Source organism: Panthera uncia, assembly GCF_023721935.1.
Source record: "Panthera uncia isolate 11264 chromosome D3 unlocalized genomic scaffold, Puncia_PCG_1.0 HiC_scaffold_8, whole genome shotgun sequence".
In the NCBI taxonomy this organism is placed as follows: Eukaryota; Metazoa; Chordata; class Mammalia; order Carnivora; family Felidae; genus Panthera; species Panthera uncia.
In genome coordinates, this window is record NW_026057586.1 from 64,366,573 (window position 1) to 64,379,750 (window position 13,178).

General features: G+C 44.9%; 1 protein-coding gene across 1 annotated transcript in view; it reads right to left on the reverse strand.

Annotated features, from left to right (window-relative positions):
- LOC125914896 (protein HIRA) overlaps positions 1-12,542 on the reverse strand; it is a 100,911-nt gene extending 88,369 nt beyond the window's left edge. Inside the window, exon 1 of the mRNA XM_049620559.1 lies at positions 12,414-12,542. Within this exon, the coding sequence (XP_049476516.1) occupies positions 12,414-12,450 (37 nt within the window). The 5' untranslated portion in view covers positions 12,451-12,542. The remainder of the gene's footprint in view (positions 1-12,413) is intronic.
- Positions 12,543-13,178: the final 636 nt, after the last annotated feature.

Below are 13,178 nucleotides of genomic sequence, written 5' to 3' on the forward strand. Positions count from 1 at the left end.
CCCGTGTCGGGCTCTGTGCTGACAGCTCAGAGCCTGGAGCCTGCTTCGGATTCTGTGTCTCCCTCTCTCTCTGCCCCTCCCCCGCTCATGCTCTGTCTCTCTCTGTCTCAGAAATAAGTAAACATAAAAATTAAAATAAAAAGAGAGAGAGACAAAAAAAAATCCTGGATCACAAGGGGAGAATCAGAGAACTGACTCAATCAAACAGAACAATATCCGTATCATAGGAATTCCAGGAGAAGGAGAGAGAGAGAGAGAAAGGGGCTGAAGGTGTACTTTAACAAATCACAGCTGAGAACTTCCCCAATCTGGGGAAGGAAACAAATACTGAAATCCAAGAGGCACAGAGAGCTCCTCTCAGACGTAACTTGAATCAATCTTCTGCACAACATATCAGAGTGAAACTGGCAAAATACAAGGATAAAGAGAGAATTCTGAAAGCAGTTAGGGATAAATGGGGCTTACCATACAAAGGTAGACACATAAGGGTAGTAGCAGACCTATCTACTGAAACTTGGCAGGCCAGAAAAGAATGACAGGAAATCTTCAATGTGATGAACAAGAAAAATATGCAGCCAAGAATCCTTTATTCAGCAAGCCTATCATTCAGAATAGAAGGAGAGATAAAGGTTTTCCCAAACAAAAACTGAAGGAATTCATCACCACTAAACCAGCCCTACAAGAGATCCTAAGGGGGACTCTGTGAGTGAAATGTTGCAAGGACCACAAAGTACCAGAGACATCAGTACAAGCATGAAACCTACAGATAACACAATGACTCTAAACCCGTATCTTTCAATAATAACACTTAATGTAAATGGACTAAATGCTCCAATCAAAAGACACAGTGTATCAGAATGGACAAAAAAAAAAACAAAACAAAAAACAAGACCCATCTATTTGCTGTCTATAAGATACCATTTTAGATCCGAGGACACCTTCAGATTGAGAGTAAGGGGATGCAGAACTATTTATCATGCTACTGGAAGTCAAAACAAAGCTGGAGTAGCCATACTTATATCAGACAAACTAGACTTTAAATTAAAGGCTGTAACAAGAGATGAAGAAGGGCGTTACATAATAATTACGGGGTCTATCCATCAGGAAGAGCTAACAATTATAAATGTCTATGCACCAAATTCGGAAGCACCCAAATATATAAAACAATTAATCACAAACATAAGCAATCTTATTGTTAAGAATGTGGTAACTGCAGGGGACTTTAATACTCCACTTACAACAATGGACGGATCATCTAGACAGAAAATCAATAAAGAAACAATGGCCCTGAATGATACACTGGACCAGATGGACTTGACAGATATATTTAGAACTTTTCATCCTAAAGCAGCAAGAATATACTTTCTTCTCGAGTGCACCTGGAACATTCTCCAAGATATATCACACACTGGGTCACAAAACAGCCCTCAATAAATAGACAAGAATTGAGATCATACTATACACACTTTCAGATCACACTGCTATGAAACTTGAAATCAACCACAGGAAAAGGTTTGGAAAACCTCCAAATGCATGGAGATTAAAGAACATTCTACTAAAGAACGAATGGGCCAATCAGGCAATTAAAGAAGAAATTAAAAAATATATGGAAACAAATGAAAATGAAAACACAACAATTCAAACACTTTGGGATGCAGCAAAGGCAGTCCTAGGAGGAAAATACATTGCAATCCAGGCCTATCTCAAGAAACAAGAAAAACCCCAAATACAAAATCTAAGAGCACACCTAAAGGAACAAGAAGAAGAACAGCAAAGAAACCCCAAACCCAGCAGAAGAAGAGAAATAATAAAGATCAGAGCAGAAATGAATATAGAATCCAAAAAAAAAAAAAAAAAAACAACAGATCAACGAAACTAAGAGTTCAGGTTTTATTTATTTATTTATTTATTTATTTATTTATTTTCAACGTTTTTTATTTATTTTTGGGACAGAGAGAGACAGAGCATGAACGGGGGAGGGGCAGAGAGAGAGGGAGACACAGAATCAGAAACAGGCTCCAGGCTCCGAGCCATCAGCCCAGAGCCTGACGCGGGGCTTGAACTCACGGACTGCGAGATCGTGACCTGGCTGAAGTCGGACGCTTAACCGACTGCGCCACCCAAGCGCCCCTAGGTTTTTTTTTAAAAACAAACAAAACTGATAAACCTCTAGCCAGGCTTCTCAAAAAGAGAGAGGACGCAAACAGATAAAATCACGAATGAAAATGGATTTATTATAACCAATCCCTCAGAAATACAAGCAATTATCAGGGAATACTATGAAAAATTATATGCCAACAAACTGGACAACCTGGAAGAAATGGACAAATTCCTAAACACCCACACACTACCAAAACTCAAACAGGAAGAAATAGAAAATTTGAACACACCCATAACTAGTGAAGAAAATAAATCAGTTATCAAAAATCTCCCAACAAATAAGAGTCCTGGACCAAATGGCTTTCCTGGGGAATAGAACTGCTCAGTGTCTACTATGGTAGTGGATACATGAACCTACATAGGTGAAAAACTGTACAGAACTAACGTGCCCCCCGCCCCCGGCTCCCAATGAATACAAATACAAGTAGAAAAGTCTGAATAAGAGATGGATTGTGTCAATATCAATGTCAATGTGATATTATACTGTTGTTTTACAAAATGTTACCAGTGGGAGAAACTGGGCAAAGTGTACAAAGAATCTCCTAGTATTATTTCATTTGTGTGAGAATCTACAACTATCTCAATAAATAAATACACACATATATATGGTCTGTTTTTAAATATGTGCGTGTATGTATGTAGTAATATAAAAGTAAAAGGAAAATATCAAAACATAAGTGGTTGCAAATAAAACTGATTCCTTCTGCAGGTGATAATATGCACTTTTACATCTACAACCAAATATCTCTCTGCACCTAAGCGCTCTAATGTGCAGCTAGCTCCTCTATCCAGCTGTCTACAGACATCTCATCTTCATCTTCTCTACAACAGAACTCCTGATCTTCCGGCTCAAACCTACTCTAACCTGTCATCTACCCACTGGCTAAGACCATGCCTGGGACAGGGGAACCAACAGGCCCAGCACAATGGCCCCACCAGCCCCACGGCTTTTCTGGCCTCATCTTTTGCCTCTTCACCAGTCACTGGCCCAGAGCCAAGGCCTCCCCTCTGTTCCTAGACTGTGAAGGTGTGCTTCCACCCAGCACCCTGCACTGGTTCCTTCCTCAGCTGGAAGCTCTTTTCCCAGACACACACACAATCCTTTCTCACCTTTTTTTAGTCTTTGCTCAATGTTGCCCTCTCACTGAGTCCTGCTCTAATCACCCTAGTTGAAAGTATTACTCCTCAACTTGGCACAACCACTCCCAATTCTCATCTATTTTTTTCTTAACAATTTTTTATATACTGTATAATTTCCTTTATTGCATGTTTGTCCACCCCAACCACCAGAATGTAAACTCCAAGAGCTCAGCAATTTTTGTCTGTTTCAGTCACAGAGTCACCATGGTACCTAGAGCTGTAGCTTGGCACACAGTAGGCACTCAATAAATACTTGTTAGTGGCTGGAGAAAGCCTACAGCAGAGGCCCAAAATTCAAAAAACACTTTCAGTATCACTAGCATCCCAATCTGTGAAAAGCAGGCTCCTCATCTCCTGAAGTGGGGACTCAGATGTCACCAAACACCTGCAAGTAGAAGTACGGTCTTGGCTGGCTCACAAAGCCATCTGCTGCTGTTACGTCTACTGCTTTCAACCACAAAAACTTCTCCTCCAGTCTCCTTAAGTAAGCACTACCACAATGACATCTCACAGGTATCAGGTGGCTGAGAGATTCAAAACAGCACAGGAAGGAAGCTGTAGAAATCATGTAACCGTGTGTGTGTGTGTGTGTGTGTGTGTGTGTGTGTGTTTGCCACAAACTACAGAAGAAAGTGACAGGTATATCATTGACTTCTCCAGTACTGTTTGCCAATACATAATCAAGGAAGCTTTGGTAACAGTCATTATCTATTTCTTCATACTCTTTTCTCCTCTATTTTTGCAGAACAGATAAATTCCTTAAAAGTTATCTGCAAATGGATTTCTGTAAACATAATAATCTCTTCTATACAGTTCCATTAGAAAATTAAAAGCAATTAAAAACAATGTTCCCACAGGGAGGAAAACGTAGCTTTAACAATTAAGAAAATAACACTACAGTTGATAATACTGTATCCCATACTTGAAAGATTTACTATCTTAAAAGTTCTCTTTGCAAGACAAAAATTCTGTAATTACGTATGGTGATGGATGTTAAGTAGACTTATTATGGTTATCATTTTGCGATATATACAAACATGGAATCATTACATTGTACACCTGAAACATTAACGCCATGTTAATTATATCTCCATTTTTAAAAAAGTAAAATATAAATAACAAACCTACAATAATATTTAAGTAGAAAAGGCAGAGCAACATTTTAATTACTCCAGTTATATGTGCAATGCAAGATCTGAAGGGAGGCTACACAATAAAAATACTGAATTTGCCATGGTATCAGGGATTTAGCTAAGATCTTAAAGAATGCAGACACTTTTGCAACGTGTTATGTACACTAAATAAAACGTGTGTGTTTTTTTAAAAAGCACCAAGCCACCCAGTTATTTTTTTCCAAATAGTCTCAAAGACCATTTAAAAAGCTTTAGCAATGTGTTTGTTTTCCTTTTTGCATTTTCTATTTTTTCCTAAACTGAACAGATATTACTGTGATAAAAAAAATAATTTTACAAATTAAAAATACCCAATCACAAAATGCTTCATTATCTAGAAACACGTATACACCATAAGATGTATCCTAGTATAATTGTATATGGCAACTAGCCAAAATATTGTCCTATTCCTTAACAACAGTTCTAGGATGGAACTCTATAGTGTTTTCAAAAGGGAGAAGATAAAGAAGCTACTTAAATGGGCACCTGGGGAAGGCCCTGTGTGGTGGCCTCATTTGGTCTACCTCCTCTAATTGAATCCTGGCTCTTCCTCTCTGTTTGCCTTGTTCACAGTCTTACTGATCTCACTGGACAGCAACCCTGCCCTTCACCTGGGAGTCACTCCATTTCACATCCCACATTGTACCCTGGTGATTATCTTCACAATATATCTGTAACTCAAACTTTCTAGGGAGGTGCAAATGTTCCGTATCTAGAGTTGGGAATGAGTTAGAGAGTGTATTTATTTGCCGAAATTCATCCAATTGTCTGTATACAAATTGTCTGTACACTTCACTGTAATTTTATAAAATAATGTATGTAAATTATACCAAAAAACATATACACTCATATAGAATCCAGCTGTTTCTCACCAGCACTATTACCTCCATCATCACTCCTTTATCATCACCCTGGTCCAAACCACAGTCATCTCTTGCCTGGATCATTGCAACTGCCTTCTAATGGGTCTCTCAGCTTCCTCCCTTGCCCCAATACCCATCCTAGTCCCCGTGCAGCAATAGGGGGGATTTCTAAGACCCAAGTCAGACCATGTTACTCCTCTGCTCACAAGGCACTGTGAACTGAGGCCTAGCAGCCACCAGGCCCTCCCAGTCAGCCCATTGCTCTCTCCAGCCTCATTCCTTGGTGCTCTTGTCCGTGTGCAGCTCCAATCACAAGACATCCATACTATTCCTCAAACCTGCCAGGCAAGTACTCTCTGCCTGTAATGCTCGTCCCTCAGAGGAGCCTTCCTCACCTCCAAGGGGCCTGTCACAGATGCAGTGGTACCTGGCTAGGCCCCCTCCCTCCAGGAATGAAGCACCTGCTCCCAGCTATGGGAATGTTGGCAGCCTGTGAAAGCTCCCAGCTCAGACCTTCTCCACAGGGGACCTGACCTCAGTGGAAGAACTGCTTTGACCAAGGTCAGGTCCCCTCCTCAAGAGAGCCTGTGCCCAATGACTGTGGACATGGAAATGGAAAGACTGGCCCTTCACCTCAATTCAGGACAATTCACAAGGACTAGCTGCAGAGCTAACAAGGTCAGCTGCAGCTTTTGTTGCACTTGCATCTCAACTCACCTTCTCCCTGTCCAGTCCTGCTTCCAGCACTCCCCTATTCTTTTTTTTTTAATTGTTTTTAACGTTTATTAATTTTTGAGAGACAGAGTGTGAGCAGAGAGAGAGACACAGAATCCAAAGCAGGCTCCAGGCTCTGAGCTGTCAGCACAGAGCCTGATGCAGGGCCCGAACCCATGAACTGCAAGATCATGACCTGAGCCAAAATCAGACGCTTAACCGCTTAACCGAGTCACCCAGATGCCCCTCCGTTAATAATTCTGCATGCCAGGCCTCTCACTCTTAAGAGTCTGCTTCCTGCAACAGTCTGCTCACGTTACCTTTGCACTCAGCCTTTCCCAAAGCACCCTACTTAAAATTCTCCCACCCTTGGGGTGCCTGGTTAGCTCAGTTAAGCATCCCACTCTTGACTTTGGCTCAGGTCATGATCTCACAGCTCATGAGTTCGAGCCCTGGGCTCTCTACTGTCAGCGTAGTCTACTTAGGATTCTTTCTCTTTCTCTCTCTCTCTTCCCCTGTCCCCCTCCCTCTCTGCCCTCGCCCGCTGGTGCTGTCTCTCAAATTAAATAAATGAACTTAAAAAAAAAAATTCTCCCACCCTCCAACCCTACCACAGTGCTCCTCATCTGTCGGCTGTTTCTCCACATACTCACCCATCTAATGTTCTCTGCAACTGCTTGTTTATGATGTCTGCTGTCTCCCCATGTGCTCCTCTCCTCCCTCTCCCTGTCTGCTTAGACAGGATGCTCCCAGCAGATAGCCCTTCTAGTCTCACTGGCTAAATGCATCACATGCTGCTCCTCAAAAGATCCTGCTATGCTGCTTGGTTCACTGTTACATTGCCAGCACTTAGCCCCGGCACACAATCTGTACTCATTATTTGTTGAATGGATGAATTCACTGAGTGCCTCTCTTGTGCAGGACCTTCTGATGGATGATGCAGCAGACCTAGAGACCACTCCTATGAAGGTCTTTTCCTGGCCTTCAAATGGGGCTTGCTGCCTCTTGTTTGTCTCTCATTATAGTAGCTCTAGCCAGGGCAGCCTCCCTGTGATTTGGTCTATCCTAGGTTAGTTAATGCATCAAAACAGGTATGGCTTTCAAAAGCAGCAAGGTTTGACCCAAATGGGTTTTCTTTAAGCCAGAGGTGTTCTGAACCACTTGCTATCTGTTTGTTTCATCTACTCCCTTTCATAAAATGCTCTCGATCTTCCCCAGGCTTTTCCTTCTGACACTTCCACAGCAGCAGTGCCTTTTCCACCACCACAATCCAACCCCATCAAGGCTCACCCACAAACAAGGCCCTTGTCCCCAGCACTATTGTGGCTCACTCGTGTAGCTCCTGGTTTCCACCTGCATCGTAGAATGTAGTCTGTACGTCCTTCTCTCCCACCTACTACACAGCCTTCCATATATAGGGGTAGCCTTATTTACCTCTGATCACCATGGATCTTCTCTCCAGAATGGCTCAAAGTTTCATCCATAAATAAGTGAAAGATCCACATGTATATTATCTAAGTTAAAATCTCACCCAGTTTTCTTCTGAATCTTCTTCAAATGTATTCTGGTTCTTTTTTTTAAATCAACCTACTGTCTTCAGGCATAACTCAATGAGTTATGGAGAGAGCTTGGGTTTCCTGAGCCTTGATAGGTGGCAGGTGTTATTGGCTTCATTTAACAAGTCAGGAAATGAAATTAAAAGAACCTCTGTAACACATATTTGGTGAGCAGCAGAGCACAGAGATTCAAGAACAAGACTATCTGACTCCAAAATAAAAGATAAAATTCTCGTCTTCACGAAACTTATACTCTATACTTATACTCTAGTTGGAACCATACTTCACGAAACTATACTTCATGAAACTTATGCTCTAGTTGGAACCATGAGACAAATACATAAAAAGTCAAATAACAATAAAAATGTTCTATCTAGGGGTGCCTGGGTAACTCAGCTGGTTGAGTGACTAACTCCTGATTTTGGCTTAGGTCACGATCCCAGGGTCATGGGATCGAACACTGCATCAGGCTCCGTGCTGAGCATGGAGCCTGCTTAAGATTCTCTCTCTCTCCTCCCTTCTGCCCTTCTCCCCCACTTGCGTGCTCTCTCTCATATTTAAAAAAACAAAATAAAACAAAGTTCTTATGTGGAGTAGGGTTTCTCAATCTCAGCACCACTAACATTTTGGGCCAGATGGTTCTTTACTATGGGGGAATGTCCTGCATGCTGTAGGGTGTTCAGCAGCAGTCCCACCCTCTACCTACTAGATGCCAGTAGCACCCCCACTTCAGTTGTTTTACAACTGTTTGGTTTTACAACCAAAAGTGTTTCCAGACATTGGCCTGTTTGAGAACCCCTGACGTAAACAAACTGCAAAGCTTATCTTAACGACCACTGCAATCATAAAATATCACCATTAGGATCCCTCCCAGGCTGTTCTCAGAGATAAGTCTGCAGTGCCCCTCTAGCAACCACGCAGGGCCTTTCCACACCCGCTGCTGACTTCATTACTGTACTATCCTGCTTGCATTTCTCCTTCAAGCTGACTTATTTATTTTCACCCAGATGCAGTATATGTCTCAGGAAGATGTCTTGAAATCCCTTCTGAAAGGACATAAGGTAGGGGGAAAAATAATCCAATTAAAGGGCAGAAGCAAAAACATACACCATAAAGCAATGTGATTAACTGACAAATTATCCCAGTGTTGAAAATTTGCCAAATGCCTTTTTACAACAGTGCCATCAAAGTGTGAGCCAGAGGCCAAGGGAGGACAAGAGTTCTTTCAGTCCTGGCCCTTCTGGTTAGAATGGGCTTCCCTGAAGAGCTGAGCATGAACGCTATCTGCTCAGGGGTGAAAAATTCCAGAAACTCTCAGGAACAAAGGCCCAGGGATGGGAAGAACCATGAATTTCTGTTTTTTCTTTTTAAGTTTATTTATTTATTTTGAGAGAGAGAAAGCATGCACATGTGGAGGGAGGGGCAAAGAGAGAGGGAGAGAAAGAATCCCAAGCAGACTCCATGCTGTCTGTGCAGAGCCAGACCCAGGGCTCAATGCCACGAACCATGAGATCATGACCTAAGCCAAGATCAAAAGCAGATGCTTAACTGACTGAGCCCTCCAGGCACCCCAAGAACCATGAATTTCCATGAAATTTTCTAAAATACAAACTAACCTAACTTATAAATGAACCTTATTCTGTCCAAGCCTAAAATAAAATTAAATATATATGGAATACAATATCCAAGAACACAGAGTAAAATGGGTATAAACAGTGGCTGGTACATAACTCCTATGTAAGTAATAAATATTATTAGCTTTTATTATATATCTTAATTTAAGACAGTCTTTCATATTTGAGTACAGGGTGAAATAACAGGAACAAATCTTTACATTTCCTCAACTTTACCAAGGCCTAGAAGTGGAGTCACAAGCCTAAGTATTTACAGGTAATAAATGATGGTACCTTGAATCCAGTCTGATTCCATGTTCAAGGCTCATTTCACTGTGATATGACACACCTCAAGATTTATTAATTTACTGGTCACTTTAAAGCAGTGATTCTCAACTGGGGATGATTCTGGCCACCAGGGGATACCGGCAACGTCTGGAGACATTTTTGGTTGTCACAATTGAGTGTGTGTGTTTGGGGGTGGGGGGTGGTACTGGTATCCGATGGATTGAGGCCAGGGATGTTAACATCCTACAACACACAGTATGTTCCTCACAACAATTATGTGACCCAAAGTGTCAATAGTGCTGAGGTTGAGAAACCTAGCTTAGAGAAAAGTTCTTACCAATATTATTAACCAGGAAGATGGAGACCAAAAGAATGCTTACACGCCAACAGATATTTCTTCCTTTGCCTTTAACCTGCTCTATTCTAGCTGTCCTCTCCACCATGTGTGAATGGATTCTGCCCCCACAGGTAATATGCTGGGCTCTCTGCTCCTTCCCTCTTTGGACTCTCAGACACCAGAAAAAGTATGTTCAAGCCACAGAACGGGTCAGGAGACATGAATGCAGCATCAGGAAGGCAGAAAGTGCAAGGATGCACTCTCCAAAGCACCACGGTCTTTTGGGTTTGTTAATCCAAAGTAAGTGTGATTTTACTGGCCACTAGCCACAACTCTGGCTTCTGGCTAAGCAGCCCCTGTTCCCTGCAGCAACTACTATTCACCAGTCTTTAAAAGACTGCTCAGTAGTGATCTAGATCACTATCATGTCCTTCAGATAGTGGTAATCTACCCTGACAGTCCTTCTGAACACTTGAAGAGACAGAGGTTGATTTCAGGATATTTTAAAAGAAAGTTATATCCTATCCCACCAGTCTTAATTTATTATTGTCTCTTAGATTTCGAAAGCACTTTATATTCTACCTTTTTTTGTGTCTACCTTTTGTGTCTACCTTTGCAACCAAAGATCACATTTGTACTGTGAAGAAAGCAGAGCAGATATCATCCTGTTCTATTCTAGGACCATGGAGAGAGAGAGACTATAGCAACAAGAGGCCAGAGCCCACTGCTCTGCCCACTCTGCCAGGCTGGGATGTTTGGCTGCTGGCCTGGTTGCAGACTCTCTCTCATTTGTACCTAATTGCTTAAGCATCTTGACATACTTATGCTTACATAGCATAAAACTTGTGTCTTACAAAGGAGTTTATCACAAAGTTAGAAATTATATGGCAAGAAGTAAAAGAGACTGAAGAGGGGTAGACCATACACAAAAATTGATCTAGACAAAGCGTTTAAAATAAAAATTCCTTCAGATCTTCACTTACACAGCAAACTAGTTCATAATAAAATGTTTCCTTTCCTGACTCACAAGCACCATAATTTATAATTAACGAACATTTGCCCAATTCTCCAGGGAAAGATCTACACGCTACACATCAGGAAATGCTCTTGGAGATCAGCACAGGAGAAATGAAACTCAAGTTTACCACTTTTGCTTTCATGCACAGTAAACCTAATTGTGTCTTTGTAAATTATGGAAACCTCAGCATACCTCTTGTACCGAATATTTACCACATACCCTTTGTGTGGGAGGTACTGCTGAGTTTAGCAGGGAATACAGAATGAGGCCCTGCCCTGGGGCAGGGGCAGGGGCAGGGGCAGGGGCTGGGGCTGGAGGGTGAGTAATATGAAACGTAAACCCACAGGGACAGGGCACATCAAGTGGAATACAACAGGAGAAATGGGAACAACAACAAAAAAGGTGACCTCATCGGGACACTGAAAAATAAGAAAGATGTCACACAAGAAGATGGAAGGAAAGAGCACTTCTGACTGTAAGGACATACAGTTTCAGTTCAGTTCAGTTGCAATAGTAGAAAACATCCTGGGATTAAGTTCAAAACTAAAAAGCTACACATGTATAAAAAAGGGGCTTCTACCTGCTCTCAAAGAAAACACTAGCTCCCTCTAGTCGCATTGCAAAGTAGAAATGAGGAACAAGACAGAATCAGGGTGACCCTTTTCCTGTCAGCAGAGACAGCCTGGAATCAGGGCTTCAGGCCTTAGGCTGGAGAAGTGCTCCCTGGGCTTCAGTGCTATCAGCAGGGAGATTGGGGAGGGGGGTGGCTCTTTCTCCTCACCTCCCTGGAGAGCCAAGGCCAATTCCTGCAGCAGGTGTGCCAATCAAGTACAACTATGACAAACTGTGCTACCAGTTTTGGGTGCTTATCTGTACGCAACCAGAGGATTGAAAGAGTCTGTTCCCCAAGGGTGTGCTCTGGAGCCACTGCCACAGGGCTAAGGAAAGCCCTCTCCTAGATCACCACTCGCCTTATGAGCTCCAACCCAAGTCACCCTGATGTCTCAGTACAGAACAAACGTGGTTCGTTCAGCTGTGGGACTTGGGGCCCGAGCCACAGTCCCCCAAATGGGGGCACTGTCACCAGATCCTGGCAGTAACAGCCCCTTCACCAGGGCAGAGATACGCATATTTCAGGTGTTCACCCTGCCACTGAAAGGCCACAAGGGGGACTGGGCCCCAGTTTTAGACACTGAACCATCTGAGCACATCCTGGCTGATGCAGACGAGTGTCAGGAGCTGGCTGGCGCCCAGGGCCGCTCCCCGGAGGCAGGCCGCGGCTCCTCCACGGACCACGGGTGGGCGACCGAGGGCTCAGTGTAAGTGCCAGGGGTGAAGGCGGATTCGCTGAGGGCAAGCGGAGCACGTGCCCGAGCTCGCCGGCTTCCCCGTGCCGAGGACAAAGTCCGCTCTCGCCAACCCCGCGGTTTGGGTACCGGGCACCGGGCGCGTCGGGGGACGAGGCGGGCACGGCCTGTGCGCGGCTCTGACCCTACTCTAGACCCCGACCCCACTCCAGGCTCGGCCTTCCGCGACCACTGCGCGCACTCACCATTGTGGTTGACCCAGGTCGGCTTCAGGAGCTTCATTGTTCGGCCGCCGCCGCCGCCGCCGCTGGGCTGAGGCGAGAGCCGTGTCCCTCAGCGCGCCCGGGCCATGGAGCCACCGCTGCTGCTTCCTCCCGCGCCGCCCTCCGGCCGCCGCCCGCCCAGCGCCCTCAGCGCCGCCGCGCCATCGCCGGCCCGCGCCCCCCTCCGCCGCCACAGCCGCCCCCCGCGCTCGGCCGCCGCCGCCGCCGCCACAGCCGCATCCCCTGCGCCGCTCCTCCTCCGGCGGCTCCCGGGCAACGCCGGAAGTCACGGCGCGCACCTGCCAAATCGCCCCGGCGGGAAACCGCTCCCTGCGCGGACGGGGCCGCCAGGCTCCTTCTTGGGTAGGGGCAAAGCAGGCTGGCTGCGCTTGGGGCCCGCCCTGGCGCGGCTCCCGCCGAGGGGGTCGGCTGAGAGTGCGGCAGGCGAACAGGGCCTCGAGTTGCAGCCCGGGCCGCCGGAGTCGGGCGGGGTCAGGATGGCGTGAACGGCCTCTCTCCAGCTCTCTACCTCGCTGGTTCCGAGTCCGACTAATTAGCTAGCTTCCGTCATTCATCAACACGCGTTTATTGGGCATCTCGAGAGCGCCAAGCCACGTGCCAGAGCCGGGATGTTGTTGCCGGCAGGGGCCGCAGCCCCGGGCTCAGACGAATATGGGGGAACGAACTAGTCCCGGGAAGGGTCAGGGGGATGCCGAGACGAACGCGTTTATGGAAGATCGGGGCCGT